The following is a 27,977-nucleotide window of genomic DNA, read 5'->3' on the forward strand; positions in this document are numbered from 1 at the left end:
GCAAACCCAGGCTGTTAGCTGTGCAGAACAACTTCTAAAAGACTGTCACAAATGATATTACAAGATACGGCTGTGGGTCAGCACAGAGCGAGAGGCATCAGTGCATGGAGAAAATGGTATTTAGGGAAAGAAGTAATTGCTTGTCTGAGTATGCTAAATTAACTGCCTTCCTGCTGCCACAAAATAATTTGATCTCTCAGGACCCATTTCCTCAGCTAATTGGAACTTCAGTTGCCACACATAGAAATTCCCCCTTGCAACTGTTTTTGTTTAGGCCAGATGAGCAAATGGTTCAGGCTGGTCTGTGGATGAGCTCTGAGCCTCAAGTCTTTCAGGCCAGCCTTGGATTGATGGTGGCGGCACCTGCCACAGCCCTTTCCTTTGCAGATGAGTGTGTGATGTTACATCTTTCTGGGCCCCTCAGTTCAGGAAGGATATCGAGGTCCTGGAGCAGGTCCAAAGGAGGGCAACTAGGCCCTTATCGAGCACAGATCCTATGAGGAGAGGCTGAGGGAGCTGGGGCTGTTCAGCCTGGAGAAGAGGAGGCTCAGGGGAGACCTCATCACTCTCTACAACTCCCTGAAAGGAGGGTGTAGCCAGGGGGGGGTTGGTCTCTTTTCCCAGGCAACTCTCAGCAAGACAAGAGGGCACAAGAGGTCTCAAGTTGTGCCGGGGGAGGTTTAGGTTGGACATTAGAAAGAATTTCTTTACGTAGAGGGTGATCAAGCATTGGAATGGGCTGCCCAGGGAAGTGGTGGATTCTCCATCCCTGGAGATATTTAAAAAGAGACTGGATGTGGCACTCAGTGCCATGGTCTGGTAACTGCAGCGGTAGTGGATCAAGGGTTGGACTTGATGATCTCTGAGGTCCCTTCCAACCCAGCCAACTATGATTCTATGATCCCTGCAGATTTGAGCCTGGTGCTTGCGGAAAGGCTGCCCTACTTTCCTATCTTGTTATTTGCAGAACTCTCCAAGCTCTTTTCTTGCGAGGAATGAATGTGCTGTGCTTCTGGAAACGGGGTTGGTGTTTTGAGGTAGCACCACTGGGTGTGTAGAGGAAGGAAAGGAGAGTTTTTCTTTAGGAATGTAGGGTGAAAGCAGGAGAGTGAGTGTACTTCATGGACTTTTACCCGTGACTGATGTGTTAGCACCCATGTCTGCTTCAATGATGAGTCTGTAGCAAGAGAAACCTGCAAGCCTGCAGGTTGCTGGGTGATAATTTAGGTCCCAAACAGAAGACATGCTATTCCCTTCTGCCTGTGAAGCGTTTAGACCTCATTTATCCCTGGATCAGTCTGATTAAATCAGCTTCTCTGGAAAATTGAGTCTCCTCAACGTCCTTTTCTGAGCTGGTTATTTTAAACATCTCCCTGTAGATTTTATAGTGTAATACTTGGCTTAAAGCTGGAGCTTTTTTTTTTTTTTTTTTTCCCCCAAGGATCTGGTGCAGATTCAAAACCAATGATGGATGTAACTATCTGAAGATAAGTGTTGCAGCTCTGTATTTCCTTCTCTCTTGGAAAACTGAGGATTTTTTCTCTTGAGATGTAAGAAACATGGATTCTGATGGCACCAGGCTTAGTAATGGTTTCATGTGGGTACATGCTGAAGTGCAAGCCTGAAGTTTGGAGTGCATTGGCTGCGCTCTTGGTTCCCAGCCTACATGCTGCTTTCTCTTTCTCCCTTCCCATGGAACTCCCCACCTGAGGGGCTTGAAATCAATTTTGAGGCCCCTCATGATGCTTTCTGCACTTGACCTGTCTTCCAGGTACCTTCCCAGGACCAAATGCCTGGGCTGGCCAGAGAAGCATTTTTTGAGCTGCAGTCTGGCACCTAAACTAGGGAGAGGATTTATCAAGTGCTGGCAAGTTGACATTGAAGCATGGCCAGAGCATGGGAAACTTTCCCTCACTTAGCAGTGAGGTGCTTTGGATTCTCCAACCTTCTCTAATTTGCAGTCTGCTTTTCTGACAATCAAGTCTTTCCTTGGCCACCCTCCACAGATCATCAGGTTGAAGTAGCCTGCTCTATTGGTAGAGCCTTGTGGTTGGAAAGCTTTTCACCTACAGATGGCATAAAATGCTTTGCTGAACCTTAGCTTCTCCCTATGAAAGATACCCTGGGTTGTATTTTCAGGAGTATTTGTGTGAAAGGGGGCTGCTGTCCACACAAGATTTCAGCATTCACAACTACAAGTGTTGAGAGCCACAGAAGTACTTCAGCTCAGTGTGTCACCAGGAAAGCTCTAGTAAGATACATGAAAACTATGAACAGTGGTGTTTTTTTACTGCATTTTACCACATTTCTCAAGTTACACAGTGATGATAATTTTTGTGTGTCAGTGGCTGCTGGAAATGCCACTCTGTGCTGGAGCACTCCAGGTTGCCTGAGCCGACTGCCACCACACATAGGTAACGCTGGATTTCCCTGCCTTCACTCATGTATTGCAAGCAACAAAGACTTCTCTTTACTTGCACTTAGGGTTGAAATGGCTTTTCAGAGGTTCCCAGCACTTGTAATAGTTTTTATCTAGGCAGTTGGAAGTCTGAAGACCCCATTTGGTGACTGCAAGACTGAAGGACGATTCGAACATGAAGGCCTGTTGGAAAGAGGAAAGGTCAGTTAGGGCAGGAGACAGAAAGTTTAAATACAAGCAAGGTGGCTTTACTCTACCACAAAGAGGAGCTGTGCACATGGTCCAGGATTGCCAAATTCTACCTCAAGCCTGACCAGCCAAGAAAGAGGGAGAAAGCTCTTCCCAGCTGGCACTGCACTGCTGATATTAACCAGGTCTTGGGAATGACTTTGGACTCCCTGCATGCTCAGGAAGGCCACGTTGTTCCCAGAGCTGTAGTTCTGCTGATCATCATTAGATTTTAGGAGGGGTGAAGAGAGGAGGACAGTCAGGGATTTCACTTCTTCCTCCATAGTCTAAGACAAAAATTAAATTAATCAGCATGAAAAATCCTAGCTTCCTGCTCAGGCAACAATTTATGTGTGCAGATGATCAAAGCTGCCTGGCATTGTGTGTCTCCAGGAGAGCTCCTGGAAGTCACTGGTGAGGGAGGCGAATGCTGCAGCAGTTTGGTCCAAGTACTTTTTCAACTTGCCAACAAGAAGCAAGGCTGTACTTTGAGAGCAGCACAGCCATGCTGTATTCAAAATCTAACTAGCTCCCCTGGCTCCTTACCATGGTCCCTTCAGCAACCCTCTCAGGCTCCAGCTTGGCTTTGCTGGCCTTCTCAAAACAGTCAGCATCTGGCCCGTGAGGAGTCATCATGCTGTGCAAGCTGCCCCCTCCAGGCTGGAAGCCTTCCTCCTTTGCTTCATAGTAGCCTTTGATGAGTCCCATGAACTCGCTCATGCAGTTCCCTGCAGGAGGCAGAAAGGTTATCACAGATGGGTTTTGAGCTCCTTGAAACCCATGAGTTGAGGCTGGGACAGGCAGTGGGTAGAGTGCAGAGGTCTGTAAGCAGGGTGTTGCAGGAAAGGACATCTGGCATCCTACAGGTGATGCTTGTAGAGCTCTACAGGATTTGTTCAACCCTTAATTATCTGCATTCAGAAACTAAGAGCTCCCTAATGAAAGTCCATTCATGTTGGTAGACCTGTGCTTTTCTTATCACCAGGAGCTGTGCAAGTACTGCATCTGCATATGGGCTGCATGGTGCCACCTGATATTTACAGACTTGAATTAGAGATCTTAAAGCCCTGGGGAAAAAAGGTCATTATAATCATCCCTGTGCTACAGTTACAAAAGGCCTGGCTAGCAGTTTGGTGAGAGCCTGGTTTGCTGTCCCAAGTTTTAAACCTGAAATAATTTTGGTCATTGGTTTTATCACCTCCAGTCCAGCCAGCTGTTTCAGTACCTTATGCTTTTGATTCATGTATTATCTACCTATTTCTCAAGAGCCACTGTATGCCCAAAGACAAGGAGCCAAATTCTGTCCTTCCTAAGTATACTTTGAGTAGACCCTCTGAAACCAATGGAGTAATATAGCAGTAAATAGGTAAGAATGGCTGTATCTAATTATTCAGTACTTGCTGACTTATGTTCCCTGTGAGGGAGGTCCTTCAACAGCTGTCACCCCTAGATTTCAGCTTTACTAGACCAGATGTGACTAAACAATATGGCAACTTTCTGCTTATCAGCCACTTTTTACAAAACCAGGACACACTTCTGTAGCTATGTTATATATAGCTCTTTTTAACCACTAGCAGCTTGGTCTTCGTTAAGTACAATCCAAGGTCTAAAATATTTAACAACAAAACTAATTTAGCTCAAAGCAGAGTTGGCCTATATACATATGCAAATGCTCATTAATTCTCATCTCAGGTTGTCAGTATCTTGTGTAAGACTCGACTGCTACAGCTTTTCCATTGAAGCTGCTCATGTACTGTTCTTGGCACTCTCAGACTGCTGCTCAGACCCTAAGATCTGCTTTGCCAAGGCATCTGCAATAAGACTCGTAATGCTTAGAAAGAATGGATAGGTGAGTAGGAAGCCAAGGCTGGGACTTAACAAGAGTAGCTGAGTCCAGTTTCTTACTGGTTTGGAGATTTCCTATGTGACCTCAAACAACTTAGGTGTGCCTCCATTTCCTATCTCTAAAATAGTGTTGTCTTCTACAAGCAGGATGGTTTGAAGTTAAAAAAAATCTCTTAGTGGTCATTGTATATTAGGTCCTACCGTAATGAAAATCACACAGAGTACTTACTTCCAGACATAGATGCAATATATGCCCCGGGTATAAGAACTGCGTCAGATCTTTTTCAGCCTGTGGTCCAGACTTCCTAGCAGTAATTCATAGCCTCCAAGGATGTAGAAAGGTGATCTAGAGAAGTCAGTATTTATGAGCTGCACAGCTACTTTCGCATGTGAAGTTGTTACTGTGCCTAGGGGTAATCTTATTGGACCATCATTGCTATATTTATATTTAGGGCAAAGTTGATAAAAAAACATGATTCTGAGTGCACCAACATTTTCTGGTCATTTCCCCTGCACCTGCGAAGAGGAGACAATGGGGGATTGTTGCAAACAAAATAGGCCTCTTGTAAAAAAGTTGGAGAAAGTAGAGTTCAGTGGCACTGAATTTTTGCTACTACTACCTCAGAGTTACGTGTCTCTTAATGATACAAGACTCCCATCACAGCACTAATTTCAGAGAAAACCAAAGTGTTCAGTGTCCTGATGACTGTTGCAATGCCTGTCTTACCCACTCAGGCTCTACCCCTCCATGGCTCGGATTGAGTAGACAACCAGCCTGGTCATCATGAATTTAGTGCTCAAAGCCCTTGGCCAAGGTACTGTGGTCAAGTTAAGTGGCTCTGGTAGCTCCCTACATGGGTAGTTTTAGATTACAACACAAACAAGAGAATGAGTGTGATTTCAGTTGTCTTTTACCACAGGTGGAGCAAGGTTGAACAACTTCATGTTTGCTACATCTGTGGAAAGGTTAGCAAAGCTCTGATGATAAGCAGCAATTTAATCATGGTTAACCAGAAGTGTGTCTCACCTCCTAGGGTCTAATAAAAGTGACTTAACACTATCCCAGCCATCCAGGAGACATGTTTCCATGTCACACACATTATTGCAATGACAACAGAGAGATAGGGCAGGTCTTTGCTTGTGAGAAGTCTGTACAGATGCCTACTGTGTTTGCAAGTGCCACTAGTTCTACCAGCCCTCAAGATGCTTGGGAATATGCCTAGGTAGCAGGAGGAGCTGATAATTAAAATGTAGCTACTAAGTATGCAGAAAGTCTCTCAGCACTTCAGAGTGACCATAGTGTGACCTTGATCTCTTCTGAAATGTGGTCTTTTAGCTCTCGCCAGAATGGGTGCAGCTTTCCAGAAAGGGCAAGCTTTCCTCATCAGCCTCACAGAGAAGGTTGCCTCATGCCCACTCTGGAAGGGCAGTCCTATGCAGGCAACTGGATTCCTAGCATCCATTTAGTGACACATGTGGCCATACTCTGCCAAGATGAAACCAAAGAACTGCCAAAAAGAAATCAGCTCTAGTGATGGCTGCCAAATCCCTAAACCAAAAACTAACCATCTGCCAGAGAAGGAGCTCTGTTCCTGATCTCTGGGTTCTTAAATGCCAGAGATACCTCCATCACTGCTCAGGTGGTGAAGAAAGACTCAGGAAAGCAAATTTCTTCCCTTGCTTTAACTCTGCTCTCACCCAAGAGTGGCCTTGAGCAGCTCTACATCCCGCTGTGCTTCTCACCACCTCTGATACCATATTTTCTTCTGTCCTATTCTTTATCTATGTACTTGAATGAGATAATAAGCACTTTTTGGCTGGACAGCAGGCACATTTGTGCAATTCCAAGTTCAATGTGCACCCGGTCTCCATGGGGGCCCCTTGAGAACAGGTGCATCCATTTATGCAGACACAGCATCCCATCATCCCTGAGTTTTCCTGAGATGCTCAAATAGGAACATCTTTGGGTTTGTTCATTTTTCAGGGAGGACTGACTGACTCCAAGAAACTGACTCTAGCTCTGCTAAGGACAGCAAACCAGAGTGATTCTTCCCTGCACATGCATTCAAATAAATGGAGCCTTGTTTTTTCTAATGCAGTCCAGTACTCAGGCACAACCAACAAAGGCAGACGTACGGTGGTAGTATGGTGGCCGGAAGGTGTTGTTAGCTACCCCCCATCGAGGGGGGAATATGACAAAGTCAGCAAGTGCCACTCCAAGACGGGTTGACTTGGCTGTCAGGACTGTGAAGATAGAAGGATCCTGAAAAAAGGCAAAGCAAAAAGCATGAAACAGAGCAGGGCTCAGAGCTGTCTGGACAGGTTATCCAGACAGTAAACCTGACTGACACAGCCTCTCCCCTGATTAAACTTTTTTTACTACCTACACCTGGTGGTGTGGGTGAGATTTGTGACAACACCCAACATCCCAATCCCATGCTGCATGTGGGGGACAAGAGATGGGACTGGATGGTTCTTCACTGGAGCAGCTTTGGAGAGCCTCCCCCTCCATGGCCACAATGCCCTTGGAGACAGTGGCACAGATGCAGAAGGACAGCCCCACAAGAGGGGAAAAGTTATTTCCAGGAGCCTTATCTGCCCTTACAGAGGGCAGGAACAGCCCACTGGAGGCATTTAGCCTCACAGCACTATTAGTTTACAAACAGGGAGAACAAATGACAGAGAAATCATGGCTTGCTTCAAGGATCTTTGAAGCCTCTAGTCCAGCAAAGTGAACTTTCTTGTCTTCGTTCCCAAAACCATCCTTTTCCTGCAATTTTTTTCTGGAGTTTAAACAATACTTTCTGTTGGTTGTCTCACTAGAAATGCTCCAGTCTGCTTGCACACCCACTTGCAAAAGCAGCACGAAGAGATGGCATTGCTGCAGGCATCTCTCCCACTGGGCTGATTCCTTTGTAGAAGAGCTGCTCACAGTAGTTTTGGCTTTGGTTATTTTCCATAAGATCTAGAAATTATTGCAATGAAAGCTGCCAGCTCTTCAAATGAATTTCAGTGCTGGGCTCAGAGGAACCACAGGAAGGAGGCTATGCAATTGTAAGGAACAAATCTAGGCAAGAATTTAAAGTAAAAGCCTTTTTGCTGAGTTGCACAGTATGTGTTGGCTTCAGTATTCATCCTTCCTCCAGGCACAGAAATTCTGTGCTAAGCTGCACAAAGCTGCTCTAAGCTGCTCAACCCCCAGTGATGTCTTTATGCCACAAAGGCGGTCATCTTTCTCTGCAATAATTTGACTTGGGCCTAGGGAGAGCAGCACCAAGAGATCTCGCACTGTTTATTAAAGCACAACATGTTTTTTAACAGGCTCTGAGGCCTTGGAGCTCAGGGTAGGTTTGGATGGCGCAGTATTCACACAGCCTTGCTTTGCCTTGCCCATCTCCAGAACTTACCGCGTGGTCAAAAGCAACAGAATTAATGACCATGAATTTTTCCAGATGGTATTTGTATGGCGTGTAGTTCCCATGCCAGGCTACAACATTGAAGGGCGAATACTCCTACCAAAGCAAAGAGACAGGGGGTTACTATATACAGCCTTCTAACTTGCTGTACATATTTAGGGTGCTGCTGCTGCTCTTTCCTGAGTTAAAAGAGGGTTTAATGCTAATGAGAAGTACACCAGCAGCCTGCAGTATGACTTGTTTTAGGCACAGCCTGATGTTGCAAAGATGTGGTATTCCTCAGTGTTTCTATTTGGTGGGCCTCAGCCCTCCCTCTGTGATTTGGCCTCTAAGGGCTGTCAAGTGCCCAGGCAGAGACTGAACAAGGGCACACGGGCTCTCTGGTAAGGAAACCCTGGCTTTCCACAGCAGCCCCAGCTCCTCTTTTCTATTCTGTCACTATGAAAAGCACTGAGGCGAAGACCACCTTGAGTCTTTGGTCAGCCAAGTTGTCACGAACACTTTTTTTTCTGACTGAGGAGCCTCCACTTGGAAAACGAATGACCCAACAAGGCAAGGGGTTGTTACTGCTCCACTTAACCCAGGAGGACACCCTGAGACCACATACACGCTACCGAGTCGCATTTCCCAGGCCATGCACTGGCAGTCATTACACTTCAGGGTTACATTTTTTTCCTCACCTGCTGTGCTGCAAACAGCTTGCCCTGGTACTTGCTGATCACCGTGTAGCCCCCTGGCACTTGGCGGTCTTCATACCATGCAACAGGCACCAAGAAGTCACGCGGGTTGGCCAGCCCATTAGCTCCTGGTGGAGGAAGAGATGCCAGAGCTCATTGGGCAATCTGCCAGCAAAGTGAGAGGCTGGCATAATGTCCTGGCTTTGTGGGTACCCTTCTGAATTTTGAACGACCTTACTGCTTCTGGGCCCACCATTAAAACTGAAATAGTCATGAACTTCTTGTACTTGTATGAGCAGGAAATTGAACACATCCTAGTGTTTGAGTCCATGCCCCCCTTATGTGGCTAAGACAGGTCTTCTCCAGTGAACTAGATTGGTACAGCATACTCAATTAAAGGCATGTAGCAACTAGGAATTCAGCAAAAACCAGAAGGTGAGTTGCTCCCTGTTCCTGGACATTGCACTGCTTGGACACTTAGCCATACAGAAGTTATGAGGCTTGTCATGAGTAGGCCAAATACATTTCTGAATGCTTGCAGAAAGAGTAATAAAATAAGGGCTAGTGATACTTACAGACTCTGGGCATAATGGGGGGTTAGTTAGCTTGAGGAGCATTTTCAAAGTGTAAAGCACCATATGGGTACAGAAGCATTCTTCTTCTCATAGTATTATTGTTACAAAGTGTTTTTGAATTTCTTCCATAAAAATGCAGACATTACTACCTGCTGCTAAGGTTTAACAGTCAGTGCTTTTCTCCATCTGTCATTTTTTCAAGTGAAAAGTGAAGTTAGAATAAAGAAAGACTGAAATACAAAGGATCTTGGTCTCTGAGGAGAAGGCGGGTAGGTGGTGAGAAGAGGAGCTCTTATAATTACCACCTCCTGAAAAGGTTCACAGGCAAGTGCACTCATTTTCTGTTCTCCAGAAAGCAAACCTTATTATAGATTCCTGCCTTCTGGAGACTGAAAAAACCCACTCCAAACCCAGTCTGACAGCATCTGAAAAACTATCTAATAGAAAAACTTGTTAAAAACAGTTTGGGGCAACAATATAAATAATCAAGTGGAGCAGGCACAGAGCAGAAGAAGTGGGTTAATGCAGGTCACCTCAGCTGGATGAAAGGAAAGCTGCTGAAAAATCACTGTAGGCTTGAGGTGTAAAGGCATCATTTGCGTGAGATGCTTGAGTGGGTTCTCATTAAAGAGCTGCAAATTGCGTTGGTTCCCCACTGCAAGAATGACCAGCTTCGTTTTCACTATGGCCATGAGATGTTTGCACAGGCCCCCTGAATGCAAATGGACCAATGCCAAGCTTGTTACTGGTTGGCAATACCTAGTTAGTTTACTGCAAGCATAGCCAGTCTTTTAAATCACACTGACAGCAACAAAGCAGGCCCAGTCTAGTGGGGAAAAAAAACCCACTTCAATCTAAAATTAAAAACAACCAACCCTAAAACACCAGTCTGAAACAGAAGAACTACTGGCACCCTTTTTGTAGCTATTTTAGCTGTTAAAAGTTTCAGTTGCCTTCCCTGAGACAATCTGAGTAGCAGTAACCAGGAGGTGTTTGGAGAAAAGAAAAGTTTGGAGGCAAGTTCTCCAGGGATGAGGAAGATGAAATGAGCACCTCCAGAAAGCTGACTGTGAAATCACAGTGGGGACAGTGAGGCTTCAGATGCCATACACCCTCGCAATGTTTTTGTCACGTTAACAAGAGGCTGTGCCTTCAGGACCTGTGACATTGCACAGAGTAGGAGGCAGCTGGCAGAGAGCATCTGTGATTTATCAGAGCTAGACTTGTGCTCAGTGATGCAAATATGTTGCTGATGCAGGTCCTGTGCTGCTCATTTTATTGATTCCTGATTCTTCAGGGCCAGCATCTTCTGATACTCGGCTCTAGAGCCTTGATTAAATTTAAAAGGGGGGTGGACTTCAAGAATATCTGTTACCTCTGAAATATGCCTTTCCTTTTGTCAGGTAAATTCTCTCTTATCACTCCAGTTTATGCCATACCTGTAAGTAAGAATCATCAGTGATGATACTTTTTGAGTTTCTTTTGGTAGGAACAGGCTCAGAGCCAGCAGATAGGAACTCCCAGACCAGAAGAGGAGGAGAGAAAGTGGAAAAAAGGGTGGAAGGGAAATGATCCCTTCCGTGCAAGGGAATCTGTGTTGTCACACTTTTTTGAGGGGCAATGCTTGCTCTGCTGGGAAATAACATTGCTGGGATGAAAAGCATCTTTGTGAAGGAAGTTGGACATGGAAGGATGTATTACATAGGATATAAAAGGATGGACTGTAGCTTGTGATTCATTTCTGTCCTATGAAAATCATTGTAGGTCTGACAGGAGATCATTACCAATGGGTCCCAGGTCTGGCAGCTCAAAGTGGGCCCCATACACCTCCAGGATGTAGCCTCTCGTCTCTCCAAACACCTCCACACTGAAACGCATTCCTTGCTGGAAAATAAAGGAAGATAGTAGAATTCTCCCGGGACTTTGCTGATAAATTACAAACACCTGAATGCAGGAGCTGGCTTCCTTCAATGTGGTTCTGAGCCACAAGCAAGGTGCAGTCAGCCCTTACCTGGATGACACAGATTTCATTGGGCTCCACTAGCATCTTCCCAAATTCAGTTGTGATGAGCAGTTTCCCTTGCTGGGGCACTGTGGAAACAAAATGCCAGCAGAGGAGCTGAAGCAGTGTGGTGATTGCCACCCTCTCCATCCCTACAGAGCACCCAGGCTTCACAGCAGGACTAGACTACTTCTCCCATGCAGAGCTTTGCAGCAGAGATGCCTGCACTGCCAAGGAAGCTTCCAAACCAACCCCACAGGTTCCACATCACAGTAGGTACCTGCATGAGCTTAGTCCATTCTTCACTTCATGATACCTTGATGTATGGTCTGTGCACAGTCCAAGTAACTGGGACTTGATAATATTTGAGGCCATATGTGTCTGTCTCATGATCTTCATGTAAAACTGTGCATGTACCCATCCTTGTCATGACTGTGGCAGTGTGAGATGTCAGGAAATAACTAACACTCCCTGCTTCCTAAGGGTAGAAGCAATGCTTCATGAATGTCCATATTATTTTCTGTGACTGTCCTGGTGCAGGAGAGCTCACATTTTGACTTTAAAAACTAGCAGATTTACAAAATGTGCCCTGGAACTTTTACTTTACAGTAGTAAGAGAAGTGGGCGATAGCAATTTAATGCCTATTTGATGAGAGAAATGTTTCTGTCGGTGACCCCAAGGCATTTTTGTCCCTCAGTCAAGAAAGATACAAGTAAATATCAGGCTTCTGATACTGCTCAAAATATTTTTCAGCATGTGTTCACATTACATGCCAACCTCAACACTCATCGTGGCACTGTTTGCCTAAGGCTGCTGTAGCGTGGGAGCTAATCTGCCATGCCAAATACTCTTGGACCAAGGCAATGAAGGCATCTAGCTGTAAGCTGTTAAAAAATCCTGAGGCTTATGTTTTCCAGAGAACCTCCAGCTGTGGTGTGCCTAATACCAGTCTGGGGAGAGCTGGGAAACAATCCCTGAGCAGAATGCTGAGAAGGTTGGGTCACCGCTCAGAAACAAAGTTGAGGTCTGGCACAGATGGGCACTCTGTAAGCTGCAACCCACCTGACAGCCCAGCTGGTGCCAGACCACCAAATCTGGATGGCATGGACATGAAGCCAGCCCTCTCCTCTAAATCTTGGCTCTAGGGACCAAGGCTCTGAAGGAACAAAGAGGCAGGCAGATGGCAACCCAGATAGACCCTTGCAGGGGAAAGGAAAAGCCAGAGCATAAACTCACCAATCAGGAAGTCACCATCCGAATTATAAAGGCATCTAAAGGAAAAGCACAGGAAGGTCAAGATGATGTAAGCCCTGGGCACTTGCACACACCATGACCACAGCTGGGGAGTTTTGGGCTTGGAATCTGACATGGCAGAAGTTTCTCCTTCGGCACTACTAACACGATTTGCAGGTCAGCAAATGTAATATACTGGCTGGTGCAGAGGAGGCAAGGAGGTTTAATGTGCCTTGCCTGGAAGCAGCATCTCCTCCAGCCTCTGCTAGTTCACTGCTTTAGTGTGCATCAGGCACTGTAAACTGAGGAGTGGGGCTGACTGTAGGGGGGTAGGGATGCTCACCAGGGGCTGCCTGTCTGTTGACCTCTGAAGAGCAGCTCCGGTCCTTGGGATGAGAGCACCTGGCTCCAATACATCCCCTCTTGCAGCATCCCCATGCCCAGTTCCCTCCTTCTCGTGGTGTCTCCCCACACACTCCCCCAGTGTTTGTCCATGGAGCACAAACCTGGTTCACAAACACTTGCCATGGACACCATGAACACCTTTGACTGTGCACACAGGACCACAGGGACACAGAAACAGCACCACTGGGGAAAGCTGGACTCCGGCACACTGGCAACAGCCATACACATGCAGGCAGCCAGCCCAGGGCTGCCCAAGCCTCTGGTGGCATTAGCAGTCACTGACCTGTCATGCATAGAGATGTTGCAGACAAAAATGTGGATGGCAATGCCATTGCGTCCTCTGGGGTCACCAGCACCGCACAAGGTGTACAGTCCCTACAGGCAAACCCAAAGCATCGTGAGGGAGCAGCAGGCAGTGAGGCAGGGGACAGCCTCCCCTCATTCCACCCCCTTGCTGGGGATCACCCCTCTTCCCAGCTTCTCACACCACTACCAGCCTTTCCACATACAGCCTTCTGCCAAACATGTTGGCTTTTCTGTAATGTATTAAGGGTTTCTTAAAAATCCCTGTAAGCTGGTGTTTTCCAGCCCAAGGGCTGGGGATAGCTGGGGTTTGATGCGTTGATTCTTTTTTGAACAGTTCCTTGAAAGGCAATGAAGAAAACCAAATCCACTCTCAGTTGAAATCTGGAATCCCCTCCATTTCCACAGGTGCTCTGCAAGCCCAGAGCTGTCAAAACTGCTGTTGTTAGCCCAGTGCTGAACATCTCATGTGCCCCGCTGCCCCCTGAGGAGAAATAGTGATGCAGGATTCCCAGATGCCCCGGAGCCCTGACTTACGCTCACAAAATCCAGCTTATTCTGAGGGGCTTTCGGGATCGCAAAAGGTTTCCATCGCAGCTGGATTATGGCAAACAGAAAGCAAGAAAGCAATGCCAGTGGTTATAACACGAATAGTGGTAATTCAAAAGAAAGTAGACCCCTGTCCCACCCGCTGCTTCCCTGCCCTCTGCTAGCTGACGTAACTTATCTTTCCTCTTTGCACTAGTTTGGTTCACAGGTTTCTTTTAATTTATGGTGTTTTTTTGTTTTTTTTTAGGGTTTTTGTTTGTTTTGGGTTTTTTTGTTTGTTTGTTTTTTGTTAATTAATCATAATTTGGTAAAATAATTAGCAGGCCTGTGTATCTTCCTCTGTTACTAACAACACTCTTGAGAACAAAGAAGTTCAGATGAGCCATCTTTCTGCAGCCAAATTGTCACAGTCCTGTGCTCCTCTCTGAGCTGGGTGATTCACCCCCTTCGTGACCTGAGCTGAACACTCCTGTTGGCTCCACCTCATTTTCCCCACATCCAAAGCAGAAATATTTCTACCTGTGTGAGTGGGAGCTGGAAGCAGAACTAATTACTTCTTTCAAAGCCCATTTTGATCCTCAGGCAGAAAGTGCCAGAGGAGTCCAAAGTAATTATTACTGCTTATATTATATTAAAGGGACTTTTTGCAGCTCTTGGAAACAAGCGCTGTGACTGAGAGCCCCTCGGTGTGGTGGCATTCAGTGCAGATCAACCCAAACACTCAAAATTAGGATGGTGTTAATGTGGCCAGCTGCCAGATATATCCCTGACCCCAGGTGAAAATGCCTGTGACTCTGGTCACCCATGAGAACATTTTCATTGCCTTTAGCTACCCAGCCTGGTGGTCCTTGACATGTGTTTAGGCTGGTGCTTTGATAAAACAAAGTTTATGGAATTCTGTGTTACCGCTGCTCCCCCAAATTTTGAACTATATGCAATTTCAGGTAAATTTGAAAGGGAAACAAAGATATAAAATTCCCCTAAGCCTCACAAAGGGTTTCCAAACCCTAATTAAAATGTGGGTTCCCAGGCAGCTTACTAGGCTGTCCCGAAGAGCTGGTCTCTGGAGGAAACAGCCAACTACACCCAGCATCTGTGTCTGCCAGTAAAACTGATCAAAGCAGGGGCTCAACACCAATTCATCAGCTGCCCCCCAGGTCTTGGTCCTCTCTGCTGTGCTATCTGAACCCATCTGCTGCCCAAGGGTTTCCCAGCACCACAGCTGGGTTGGATCCACCCTTCATGCCTTCCTCCCCACATCCCATTCACTGCTGGGCAGGTGCACGTTTTCCTCCCCAGGAGACCTGGGCAGCTGCACGCTCATCTCTGCTCAGAGTCACAGGGCTGGGATGCTGGGCAGAGGTGAAAAGGCTGCTGGAGAAGCTGCATTTTCTGGATGGAGACACCAGATGCACCCACAAGTAGATCAAATGTGACCCTTGTGAAGGTATCAACACCTCACAGGTAAGACGATGAAATAGTGCAGATCCTCAGATTTTGCTTTCTGACTTCTTTAAAGCATGTTTTCCTTTGGTTTCCAAGACAGCCTTCCAGAGATGAACCAGAACCAATGCAAAGCATGATCAGAAGGTGCTCCAGAGCCTGCTGCTATCCCAAGCAGTGGGCCCTTCCTTGGCTCCTGTTCATCTAATGGCAGCTGTGAAGTCCAGAGCTGGCATCTCAACATAAACTGTTCTTCTAATGACTGTTCAAAGCCTCCAGGGATGGGAGCTGGGACTCAGCTGACAGAAACCATTGGGAAATACAGAAAGAAATTACATATGGAGGGACAAATAAAGACCAGGGGGAGAGAGAGAAAGGAAGGGAGAACAGGGATAAGAAGAGAATTAATTATTAGGTGTAAAGACAGTCTAAAGGGAAGCAAATTTTCTCACCGAGTAATATGGGATATGGCAGTAAGTCTACAAATGCAATAATAAGTATAGTGCAGTTTCTAAATGACAGCTTCATTTTCTCTTTGGTCCCTGGGGACACGTCCATGGTTGTCACTCCTCTGGGACAAGGAGAGGAGGAAATCAGTGAGCCCATGAGTTACAGCTGAAAATGGTGTCTGGCCCCTCTGCCAAAAATGCTTGCAAGCTGTGAAGCCAAACTTTGTTCTGTTTGTCTGGCCCATCTTTGCTTGCATTTCACCAACGCAAGAAGCAATAAAAAGAGGGGAAACATTGTGTTTCCCCTCAAGTTGTGCCAGAGGAGGTTTCTATTGGATATCAGGAAAAACTTCTTTGATGAAAAGGTTGTCAGGCACTGGAACAGACTTCCCAGGGAACGGTGGTTGAGTCACTATCCCTGGAAGTATTCAATAGACATTTAGATGTGGTGCTGAGGGACATGGTATAGTGGTGGACTTCGCAGTGCTGCATTAACAGTTGTACCTGATGATCTTGAAGATCTTTTCCAACCCAAACAGTTCTATGATAAGAGAAGAACTAGTGCCCTGAGTCAGAAGAGAAGCCCAAGGCAGCCAGTGGCAGCCAGCACCAGGTGATTAAAATGGAGAAGCTCTTAGAATTGTTTCCCTGCTATATGATCTGCAAACCTCTTGAGGCACCTCTCTGCTTACTATTACCTTCTATGTTTCATCTCTTCAAGGTTTGTCCAATCTCTATTTTGAATCCACCTGCATCCCCTGGCAGATGTTCCATAGTTTATGCATTTTAAAATATTTTTTTAGTGTGACACTATTAGTTTTTTTCCTTGCCTCTCAATGCTTCCCTTGGTAACCTCAGTTATAGGCTGGAGATTTTGCTTCTGTTTCAGCAGTTCTGGAATGGATGCCACCCCATATTTTTTTACCATCTTTGTCCCCTTTTTTGTTTTGGCCCCTGTGCCTTTTATAATTCTGTCATTGTCTTTGAGCAATGTTAAAGATTATTTTTTCCCACTGACTTCAATGGGCTTTGCATAAGGAGGTTCCATATGGCCACCCTTCTAGATGGATGATGATCATGAAAGATCCTTAAGTGAGCTAGGTGAAGCACAAAGCACAGCAGGGAAGAACCAGTCTTGTCCAACAAACTGAACCTGGTCTTTGGCTCTGCTTCAGAGAGGAAGAAAAGGAAAGCAGGCAGATGGGTCCCACTTACTGCTAGGAAACAACCCCTCTAGGTTTGAGTATTGCCACTGAAAGTGGTGAGAAAGAATGGGCAGAAGCTTTGTTGCTTTGAGCAACCTGGTCCAATGGGAGGTGTCCCTGCCAGTGGCAGTGGTGTTGAAAATAGATGATCTTTAAGGTCCCTTCCAATCCAAACCATTCTGTGGTTCTATGACCTGGGAAGGAGCATCAAAGGCACATAAATACAACCCTGTCTCTGATGCTTGGTCAGTGGCTGAGAAATATGTCGCAGCAGAACTGGGAAAGTATTTAGACAAATGGTGAGGCTGCTGGGAGGCTGGAAATTAGTTAATGATGATGCATCACAGGGCGAAGCCTGAGAGGAGTAAACCTGATGGCCATGAGATAATATTGAGAGGACAACGGCAGGAGGAGAGAGTCGGATTAGAAAAGCCAAATGTTCTGGGGATGGCAGGGAAGAAATCATGATTAAAGATGATGGCAGGGCTGTAACAGAAGAAGACAAATGCCATGTCTCTGCATGACTGTCCAGAATGAAGCTTGATTTCCCATGAGGGCTACAGAGAAATGGGCAGGCATCCAGCAGCTTCTCTAAAAATGCAGAGAAGGGGGGGATGGATGGCAGAGACACGGTGCTGCTCTGCCTGCCAGTCTGGGGCATGGCAAACCTTCGATGGGGGACATTGAAAAGGAATAATGGAATCATCAGCCTGAGGGGCAGCCAACAGAAACCCCCAATGGAAATTCTAGATCACACATATCAAACCTTGTGACACTGTAGCCATGCTGGGAAAGCAGCAGCATCCATTGAGGCGGTCCCACAACATTCCTTTTTGAGATGGAACAAGTCATTCCTTGGATAATCCATAGGTGAGGAACAACAGGTGGCAGGCAGGACCCAACTCCTGTGTTGGCCACACACCCAGGTCCCTATGGCTCTCCTCAAACCTCTTGCAGTTCAGCACCTTTTCACCCCTGGTTATCTTAATATTCTGGGCACCTCACTATAAGAGGGACATAGAAGTGCTGGAGCATGTCTGGAGAAGGGCAATGAGGCTCTTTAAGGGCCTGGAGCACAAGCCCTATGAGGAGCAGCTCAGAGAGCTGGGGTTGTTTAGTCTGGAGAAGAGGAGGCTGAGATAAGACCTTATCACTCTCTCAACTACCTCAAGGGAGGCTGGAGCAAGGAGGAGAAAAGCCTCTTCCCCTTAGCGACCTGTGACAGGACCAGAGGAAATGGATGGAAGCTGCACCAGGGGAGGTTTAGGCTGGATGTTAGGAAACATTTTTTCACTGAGAGGGCTGTCAGGCATTGAATTGGCCTGACCAGGACAGTGGTGGAGTCGCCATCCCTGGAGGCATTTAAAAGTCATTTGGACCTTGTCCTTAAGGACATGGTTTAATAGTTAGATTGTGGTGTTGGTCAAAGGTTAGACTGGATGATCTTGGAGGTCTATTCCTCCTGTGATTCTGTAATATTTTACTGTCCTCCTGGCAGGACCAGAGCTCTTTCCAGAGAAGCTACCTGGTTGGGGTCAGGCTCAACTTCATCCCAATTGTGTGTCAAGTGGCCCTCCTGGAGAGGTTTGAAGGGCTTGTGGCAGACTGAAGGTAGGATCCGATACAGCCAACTGTAAAAAAAGAAAAACTTGGATTAAGCTGTGGAAGAGGTTAAATCCTCTGGGGGCTGATGGCCGACTGAACTCCTAAAGGCATGAATATCATTTACATTAGTGGCAACTAGAGCAAAAGATGTATTAAATATCCAACACCAGCTCACAGCCAGAGACTTTCAGAGAGACAAGTCTTTTTATTATAGAATCCAAGTATAAACATATGCTGTTATATATAATTGTCTGTACGTGCATTTACATATAATTACATATATTTATATGCACATACACATATATATATGTATATATTTAAAAAGAAGATTCAGTTTAACATGTGGCTGATATGTCATTATCTCTGGGGTGGAAAAAAATGCCTCCTATTTAAACACAGCTGCAAAGCAGCTCGGGCAAGACAGGGATGGGCACCATGTCTGACTGAAAGTACAGGAGCTCTGGAAAGGACCTTTCAGGAGTCAGCCAGTATCTGAATTTGTTTGGATTACTGAAAGTAGCATCCTATGCCTGGTTGGCCATGCCCATAGGCCCATCATCAAGTCCACACAGCCTAGACAAGTGTTTTATGTGAGATGATGCTTCCTACTGCTGTAGGAAGTCCCTGATGGCCCCATCACTGCCTAGAACCATCACTCTCCCTCCTTGATGCCCACTGTGTCCCATGGCTGCAGCTCCTGCTTCCCCCACTGCTTCCAAAGCCATGGCCAGCATCCACATGCCATATGCAGGCACAGCCAAGCCCAGAGCTGGGCTTTTAATCAGGCAGGAGAGCAGAGGTAAAATCCTGAGCCTGAGCTAGGCAGGGCTGCCGATGCCTTTGATGTGTTAAGAGTGGTGGTTGGAGCTTGGGTGGGTGGGAGAGGGGAGTAGGAAGCTCTCCCTTGAGAGCTGGAAAATTTCCACCAAGGACATCTTCGTGCAGCAAACAATGATTCATCCCTTTCCCATGCACACCGCGAGCTGGCACCAGCCCGGGGAGCAGAGCTCTTCTTGGCAGCTCAAATGATGCATTTGCCTTTTCATTTGAATGAACAACAGAAGGGACAGAAAAGCCACTGTGGGAGAAGCAAAATCAGAAATCCAGCTTCTGCAATCTGGTCAAGGCCAGAAGACAATGAGTGAGACAGAGCTCTGGGATGTTTGCCACTGGCTGGAACTTTCCCCAGGATGGTGAGCAGTGTGCTAGGTGCCTGCTGCTGGTCTAAGCTCCTGGTAAGCCCCAAAATGGGTACAGCCTGAGCTAGTGCCTCACCAGCCCCAGCCAGCATGCAGGAGTGTCCTTGAGGAGGAGAAAAGAGTCCTGCTCAGAGGCTTGGTTTTAACACTGTCCATCAGGTGCTTACCTGTGCCAGCTGCAGGGGCAATATTTTTGTAATGGCATCAGGGCTGAGCCCCTGAGGTTCTTTCACACAGCTCACTCGGGACCATCTGGGCCCTGTGAACATCCCCTCCCCATCCTCACCTCGCTCAGAAAACAACTTTGTTTCCCATCCCAGCACCCCCTTTCTCAGTGTTCTTGTAGCCCGCTCACCCCACCAAAGCCTTTCCTCTCCCTCTCCTACGGTTTTCTGCCCTTGCCCATCTCCCAGATCACACTGGAGGTTTTTAATCCACAGAAAGCACTGGTGGCAGAGAGGAAGCCTCTCTGTCTCTCCCCAGTGGTCCCACCAAGTGCCCCACATCTCCCACCCAGTGCCAGAGGTCACGGTACCTTCGCTTGTTCGTGGCCCGGGGACAGGTGAAGGCAGAGCCCGAGAGTTGTTCAGCATACAGCCCATAGGGGCAGACTTGTGGGTTATTCTGAATGGGAGGAGAAGGAAAAATGAAGAGTGAGAAGCAGCAACATGGGATTTAGCTCTGGAGCCCCAGCAGAACACTGTGGTGGCTGCCCAGTACCCTGATACTAAAGGGGGGGGCTGTGCTCCTGAGTATGTGCATCAGATGTCATATCTCCTTGCTTGCTCCTACGAGGTTGGGTGTCTCAGCCAGACCCCAAGCCCCATTCTCACATGGGAGAGCCCACTTGAGTGACCAAAGGAGTGACCAAAGCCATTGAGGCAACACGCTTGCTGGTATAGCAAGCTGCAAGGAGCAGAGTTCAGTAGGGTCAGCATCAGGAGTGTCAGGGAAAAGGGCATTATTCCCAACACTTACAGACTTCAAAGCAGACTGTGAGTCTACACAATTTATTTTTTTTAAAAGGCCAAGTATTCACACAGACTGGCCCAGAGCATCTTATCTGTCTGTCTTTCCAGAGGGCTGGTTAAGACTTGCAGCAGCTGAAACTTTGCTTCTTCCCTCTTACAGACTAAAGGTTCCCTTCTCCTCCTACCTGCTGCCACTGGGATGGGTGCCCAAAGCAGGTGTTTTGGTGGCCTGTTGCCTCTTCTGACAGTGGTGTTTGATGCCCAAGGGGAGCCTTGGCTTTTCCACAGGGCTTCTGCACAGTGACAGTCCTCGTTTAAAGTATAAAAGGGGCAACATTGCCCTTAGTGAAACCAGGGTATGACAAGTGCAGTTTTAGCAACTCTGGTGAGTTCATAACTGAAGGACTGATTCCTCATTTTCAGGAAACAGAAACTAAACATTTTGATCTAAGTAGGCCAGCATCTATTTGTTCATGATCAGCAAGAAGCAAAGGAATCCAAGAACTGCAGGAAATATCCCAGTGGGATAGTCACATGCCATTTGCTATCCCATCTCCTTCCTGCAAGATCTAGTTTAGCATCCTGCCATCCCGCTGTGGCTGAGCACATCAGCCATCCACAGGGTGTCAAACACTGCCCTGGCAGGTGGGCAGAAGGAAGAGGCAAAGCTCTCATAACACATGTAGCTTTCAGCCCTCACACTACATTTTGTCTGTATGGGTATGCAGAGAAGCAGGGGGATCAATAGCCCTTGTCATTTTTATCTTAGCCAGCACTACTGAAGTTGCCAGTCTTCTAAATACTGCAGAGGAGAAGAGATCCACCCCTGGGACTGGAGATTTTTTTTTTTTTGGCCTAACTTGTTTTCAGATTTTTCTATTAACTCTTTTGACACTGAGTCCAAACTCAGGTGACAGTACCTCAGCCAGGAGCTGAAAGGGGTCCATCAACTCCGGAAAGTGGTGCTGCTCTAGGAAACCGTGAGGAGTATATCCACCAAAGCCCACTGCCACCGCTGCCAATCTCCCAGTTTTAAGGTGCCTCTTACATTTTTTTCTCCACCCATCTGCTGCACCTAGTCTCAGAAACAAGACACAGCACCAGCTGAGCCATCAGTCTGGTCTGGAACAGTGGTTTGCCTTTCTTGTGGGCACACCATAGGCTGCAATGCAGACCTAGGGGACATATATACACATTTAGTGTGTCCATGAATTGTGTGTTACTGGCACACAATGTGTAAAACATCAGAATGGGGGAGATCCAGAAACCTCAGGAAAAGCAAAAGGTGAAGCTCTCCATATGACCTTAATTCTGTGGCCTCCTTTCCATGATGGGGGGGGATGAAGATGAGCACCACCAAGGGATGTCACAAAACGCTGCCATCCAAGCCAAAGGGATCACAAGAAATCCCAGGGAGGACACAGGCACCCTCACAATTTGTGCTGGTGTAAAGGAGGCTACCACAAAATTGAAATGAGAACTTTTATTCTTGTCACTGCAGACCAAGTGGCTAGCATCATATAGGTTATGATTCCTTTCTTTAAAAGGGAACAACTCAGCACAATTTGTTTTCATCAGAAGTGTTCAGAGGTGACTTGCTTTTAAGAATGCATCTGTCAGTTTATTACTACAGGCATTTGTGTGCCCTCCCTACAAAGAAGTTCCTTTCCTGCCAAAGGCTTATAAACTAGCTTCACTGAACCAAATTCCTATAGAAATTCTAAAAGCCACCTCTCCTGCATGAGCAGGTCTCTCTGCCAAGCTTTAAACTTCTGCTCCAGCTTATTCCAAAGCCGATGGCTTCCTTCCTGAAGTGGATGAGCTACTCGTAACACAGAATCCTTTTGGGAAAAGAAAACTGCTGATGACCAGAGGTAATTGAGGCAACTCTTAACCCTCAAGGTGAAACTTGGGAGCTCATGAGTAACATAAAAATAGAAAGTAGGAATGGCAGTCTTTAATTCTGATTTTTGCCAGCATCTTATTATTCCAGTCCTGCATAAAGAAGGTTCCTGGAGACTTTTGTGGTGACAGAGAAAGGAAACACATTTAGATGAAAAGAAGCCCAGGGAACAGATACTCAGCCTATGCCATGTAATTTTAATAAGTACTTTAAAAGAACTCAGTACCTGTCCCTCTGGTAAAGCTCCTGGACAGCGTGGATCCTCAGAAACATGTTCATTTCCAAATCCTGACATGTACTGTAAAACAAACCATACAGCTCATCAGTGTTTTGAAAACAAGCAAAACGTCTACAAGCAACTCATCAATTGCTTCCAAATGTTTTTTTCCCTGGTTTTCTGTATGCATTTTGTATGCATTAAACCTTTCTCAGGTCTCAAGTACCACTACAGACCATTTTCACAGCTTCTGGGTTGGCTTCATTAGCTAACTGCATGGTAGACTGGGGAACACAGATAGAATTTGCTCTTCACCCAAATCTGCATAATTCTGTTCTGAACACATTCTGCACCGTGAAGGCAGTTACACAGTGCCATACTATACAAAAATATCACAAATGCAGTCAGACTCAAGAATCACGGGGTTAAGTTAAATCTGACTTTGCTTGAATCATGGATGTTCCAAAATATGCAGGCTGCCTTGCAGATTCATGCACTGAGTGCTTGGATGCTCAGGTATTGAAAAGAGGAACTGTTGAGTTGTCAGGTTATTGCAATACATCTCCATGACCATCAAGAAAAAGGTCAGGATGTGGTTGGGATGAGGGAGGAAGGGAACCTCAGCTGGGGCTTCAACTATATGTCACTGATTTGCCCTAAATACTTATTGCCTGGTTGTGCTTGAATGCCACACTGTAGTAGCAAGCAAGAATTATTCCTTTACCAGGTGATAATCTGTTTTTTCTAGAGAGATGTAGGCCTGAGAGACCCATGGATAGTCCTGCTACCCTGTCTATAGCTGCTGTGTCTGAACTAAAAGCTAAAAGCCACTGGACCTAGGCAGATGCAGCTCCCAGCTCTGTGGCATTGAAAAAAGCCCCTCCGGTACAGCTGAGACACAAGGGAAGCAGGTTTAACAGAGACCTTAGTGTTGCACTGACAGAAATGTAAATACAGTCCCTTCAGATCCTATGGAAAGGCATGAGGCAACTCTGTTGAACTCTGCGTGAACGCAGAGGCGTTTTGACAGCAATCAATGGCTCAGCTCCATGGCCTGGGGAGAGAGTTAAATATTAATGCTCTCCTCTGTCAGCTGCAAGAGTAGATGAGCCACTCACCTGCCTTCACACAGGGGTGCTGGGGCGACAGAGCCCTGGGGTCCCAATACTTGACTGAGACCCACACTTCCTTCCACGGGGTGGCCTGAGAAACCCCGACCTTTGGCAGGGACCCTCCCTCAGAGCTGTGAGGCAGCCTGGGATGCAAAGCTCTGACACAAAGGTGGAGAGACAAATCCCCTGTACCTGGTTTATTACATTAGTGTAGTGCCTGGATTGTTCCTCCCCCCCCCCATGGGGTTCTCAGCAGCCCACCTAGACATCCCCTGGTGTAGCAGGCACTCTGAGAGCAAACCCAAAACCTCCTGACACACTGTGTGCTTTCCTCTGGCACCTTTCAGTGACCTGCAAGGAAAATCCATTCCCAGGGGGAGCCAAGCAGGCTGGAAGCCCTGATTAGTCTGAACCTGAAAGTATCTTGGTTTCTGTCATTTCAGGGAAGATGTTTCTCTCCTACTTACAAACGAAGGTACATGGCTAGGGCTTTGCTCTCCACTAGGTTCTGCAAGAGGCATATTGATATGCAAAGCAGCAGGTCACCTAAGCATCCTTGGCAAATGTATTGTACCAGATCGGGTTTTTTTTCTTTTTTTTTTCCCCCTCTCCCTTCTTTTAAACATAAATGCAGCAATATCTTATGGGACTGCAGCAGTTCCAGAATTAACCAAGACCTCTGCACTGCATCCTCCTCTACCAGCAATGTAGAGGTGGATGGAGCCTTTGCCTGTGGGGCAGCCTTGACGAACAGGGGAAGGAGAAGGGAAGGAGAGGAGCATGCTTATTTTCTGGAAGCACAGGCAGAGAGGCCCAGCCAGCTCTGCCATCAGCACAACAAGGACAGGGTTAATGTAACTTTCAATCTGCTTTGCTGAGCATCATCTGCAAAATGCTCAGCTAAACTGGTGGAGAGCTGGGAGGAGGTGGTTAGTGATATGTGGGTTTGTGTATCTGGTAACCAACATGTGCTACCTGGCAACCCCCTGCCACAGTGCTGGGGTGAAGGGGAAGGAGCCACTGAGGGTTTGCTGCAAGAAATCCATCCCCCATCCATCAGATTATCAAGATGTGAGCTGCACGGCTGACCTGCCCATCCACATCCATGAAGGCCCCTTTGCTTCTGCTTACTGGGACAAGGGAAGGAAAGAAAACTGACTGGGCAACAAGCATCTCATGCAGGCAGCTGCTCGGTGCCTACATTGGTGATGCACAGCATCTCACTAGCCCTGAGCAGCAGGACAGGTAGCTTGCCACCAGGATCTACAGAGCATGGCTGCCTTCTTTGGCTGTGCATCACTGGGGGCTGCAGAGCTGCTGGTGGTACCCAGTGAGGCAGGAGGCTGTACTATTTGGGGCAGGAAAAGAGGTGGCATTTGGGGGAAGGTGGCATCGCCCTGTTGCCCAGAGAGTGGGGGCAGAAGCTGCTGTATCATTGTTTGGCCAAATCAGTTCTCCCTTGCCAAGCAAAAAAAAAAGAAATTAATCCTCAGGTTGCTGCATCAAGGGCTGAAAAAAAAGACATTGGCAGGACTGCAGCTACAGGAGGGGAAAGAAATGTCATCCAACCAGTGATTTATCACCCCAAGTGTGGCTCCAAAGCTTTTCCTGGCTGTTCAGTGTGGCTTTTCTTATTCACTGGCTTTATTTTGCCTTTCTCTGTGGCAGACCTCAGAGAGACTTCTCTCCTCTCCATGCCCTTAGAAGCCAGAGTCAAACACTACTCGGGCTGCCAAAAATAGCCATGCAAAAGCAGCTCCCCTCATACACAGGAGACATCATGCTCCAAGGCTTCATGGACCCTGCTGATGCAGGTCACTCAGGAGCACCTGTATTAGGTCTATTGTTGTACACCACAGCCCTTGATGACCCTCTGAGCCTACCTCCCACCTTCTCAGTCTGCATCACACGGGGAGGCCCTGAGCCAGGAGAAATGACCCCTTTCTGCCTACCCAGCACCAGCACCAGAGCAACCTTTGTGGGCAAAATATCTGTCCGGATGGAAACCAACCCTTCCTCTCCATGGCATGACAATGGGTTTTTAGTCCAAAGCAACCTCCCTCAAGGTCTCTGCCTGGCCTCTGGTTCCTAGACTCATTGTGAGTAGCTCCAGTCAAGCAGTTTGAAGGGAACTATTTTGCTAATGGGGCAGGTAGTTTCTCTGTAAAACGAAGAGTTCTCCGTGGTCCTTTGTTTTCTCTTCTGCTTTTAATTACTGTTGTCATTATCTTGTTTGAGATCCTGTAGCTTTTTATACAAATGGGATCTTAGGAATTCATCTGACTCCACTCTGGTCTTTTGGTTGCTTTTTTTGTTTGTTATCTTTTGTGGGGGTTTTTCTGTTTGTCTTGAGGATTTTTGGTTGGTTGTGGTTTTTTTTTTCCAACAAAATGTTAGAGATAAAAGCCCAGCACTGCATAAAAAATTCAGCAAAGCTCATTGATTGGAATAACCAGGATGCAAAGCAAAGTGCTCGCAATGGGTGTTGTGCTCTGACCTATAAACCATAACCTTTTGTTCACCGGATTAGACAGCAGGCATGGAAAAAACTAATTTGAAGTCTGAACACATAGCCTGCAAAATAATTAAGTCCCTTCTTCAAACGCTGCATAATACATTTCTCTATCAGCTCCTGCTGCAGGACACAAGAAAACAACATTCATTGCTACACAAAAGGCATGGCAATTCCTATCAGTTCAGAGCAGTCAACACAGGAGCATCTAACACAAAACTGCAGAAACAGGAACATCAGCCTTTTGGCAATGAGCAGGGCAGCCTTTCCCCATCTGTATGGGGCTTCACAGCTTCCTTGCAGGGTAAAACCAAAGCTCCATACTGGAGCTCTGCCCTGGTGCTCCAGAGCCAACAGCCCCAGCAGGAGCTGCCATCTCCCCAACATCTCACCAACCCTCTGCTCCAAAAGTGCATGGGATGGTCTAGGGCCAGACCCTTCCTTGGAAGGGCCTGCCCAAGCTCCAACTTGGATCAGGGAACTTGGTGTAGGAGGCAAGAGCGGGATGGATTTCGGGAGGATCCGAAAGGAAGGGTGAAGAAACACTTCTTGAGAAAAGATGCCAGCAGAAGATGAGGTGGGGACAGGTGATGATGGGGTATGGATATCTATGATGTCTCAGAGGGTAGGCACTGGCAGAGCATCCTGTTCCTATTGACAGCTTGGGCAGACCCATGCTCAACCTGTAGCCACAGTCATACCTGCAAGCAAGGTGTTAGGGGCTGAAACAAGACAGAAGCAGAAGATTCTATAAGGCCACTCATCCAAAGTGGTACAGGGGCTAGGCTGCCCTGCTACTGAAGGATGGTGAAACCTGTAAAACCACTATGTAAAATAATGAACATTGCAGAAGATGGCAAAGCAGCACACACAGGTATCTCAGGCATGTCCCTGGGGTAAGTCCTTGCCTCTCTGGCCTGCTGCAGCATTATTCTCACCCCTCCAGAAGGCCACAGGGGCAGCCTGTCCCCCACAACATCAGCAAGGTGCTGGTGAGACTCAGGGTTGCCTGTTTCTACACATGAGCAATAAGCCTGCCCCATTCCCCAAATCCCTCATGCTCAGGCAAATGGTGGTGGGGAATGTTCAGAGAGGAGGGCACGGCCAGAGTCCCAGCGTGCCTGCAAGGGGAACTGAGAAACTGCCCCAGGATGGAGCCTCTGCTCCCCTGAGCTGCTGGGGAAGATGGATGTCAGGGTTGCAACATCTGGGCAGATGTTACCAGCCAGATTTCTTTGGCTGAGAGGGAAACACCCACCTGACAGCTGGAACAGGAGGAGGAGTGTGTGCGGCAGGTGGGGGAAGGACAAATCCCCCAATGAAGAGGTGATGTGCTGGGATAGCCAGACCACAAATGATTTCCAAAGGAGGAGAAGAGGGAAAGAAGAGCCTATTTATAGACAAAATGCAGCAAACTCCTTTATCCCAAGAGCAGCAAACACCTTTATCCCCTTTATCTTTAGAACACACCCTGAAACACAAAGGAGAGATGCCTTAAAGGTGAAACAGATACCAAACATTTGGTGTCACAGGAGAGGGGGTGTCCACAGCCAGCACTGGCGAGTCATGGGTCCCTGTCCCCTTACCTGCAAGCTCGTCATCCTCCTACTTCTCCTCCTCCTCTTGGAGCAATCACACACCCCAGCAGATACCTGGCCCAAGGAGCTGATCAACCTAGCGTGGATGGTGACAGGATGACAGTCTGGGA

General features: G+C 47.0%; 1 protein-coding gene across 1 annotated transcript; it reads right to left on the reverse strand.

The window, feature by feature from the left end:
* Positions 1-1,413: 1,413 nt before the first annotated feature.
* Positions 1,414-27,977, reverse strand: HGD (homogentisate 1,2-dioxygenase). The gene is made up of 14 exons (XM_071760516.1): positions 27,856-27,977; positions 22,655-22,726; positions 20,090-20,178; positions 18,276-18,381; positions 13,642-13,701; positions 13,085-13,176; positions 12,400-12,434; positions 11,172-11,251; positions 10,945-11,044; positions 8,589-8,713; positions 7,900-8,004; positions 6,629-6,755; positions 3,194-3,375; positions 1,414-2,602 (listed from the first exon to the last, which is right to left on the reverse strand). The coding sequence occupies exons 1-14, from the start codon at positions 27,868-27,870 to the stop codon at positions 2,471-2,473; spliced, it is 1,320 nt and encodes a 439-aa protein (XP_071616617.1). The 5' UTR covers positions 27,871-27,977; the 3' UTR covers positions 1,414-2,470.

This window comes from Heliangelus exortis, chromosome 1 (assembly GCF_036169615.1).
Source record: "Heliangelus exortis chromosome 1, bHelExo1.hap1, whole genome shotgun sequence".
Classification (NCBI taxonomy): Eukaryota; Metazoa; Chordata; class Aves; order Apodiformes; family Trochilidae; genus Heliangelus; species Heliangelus exortis.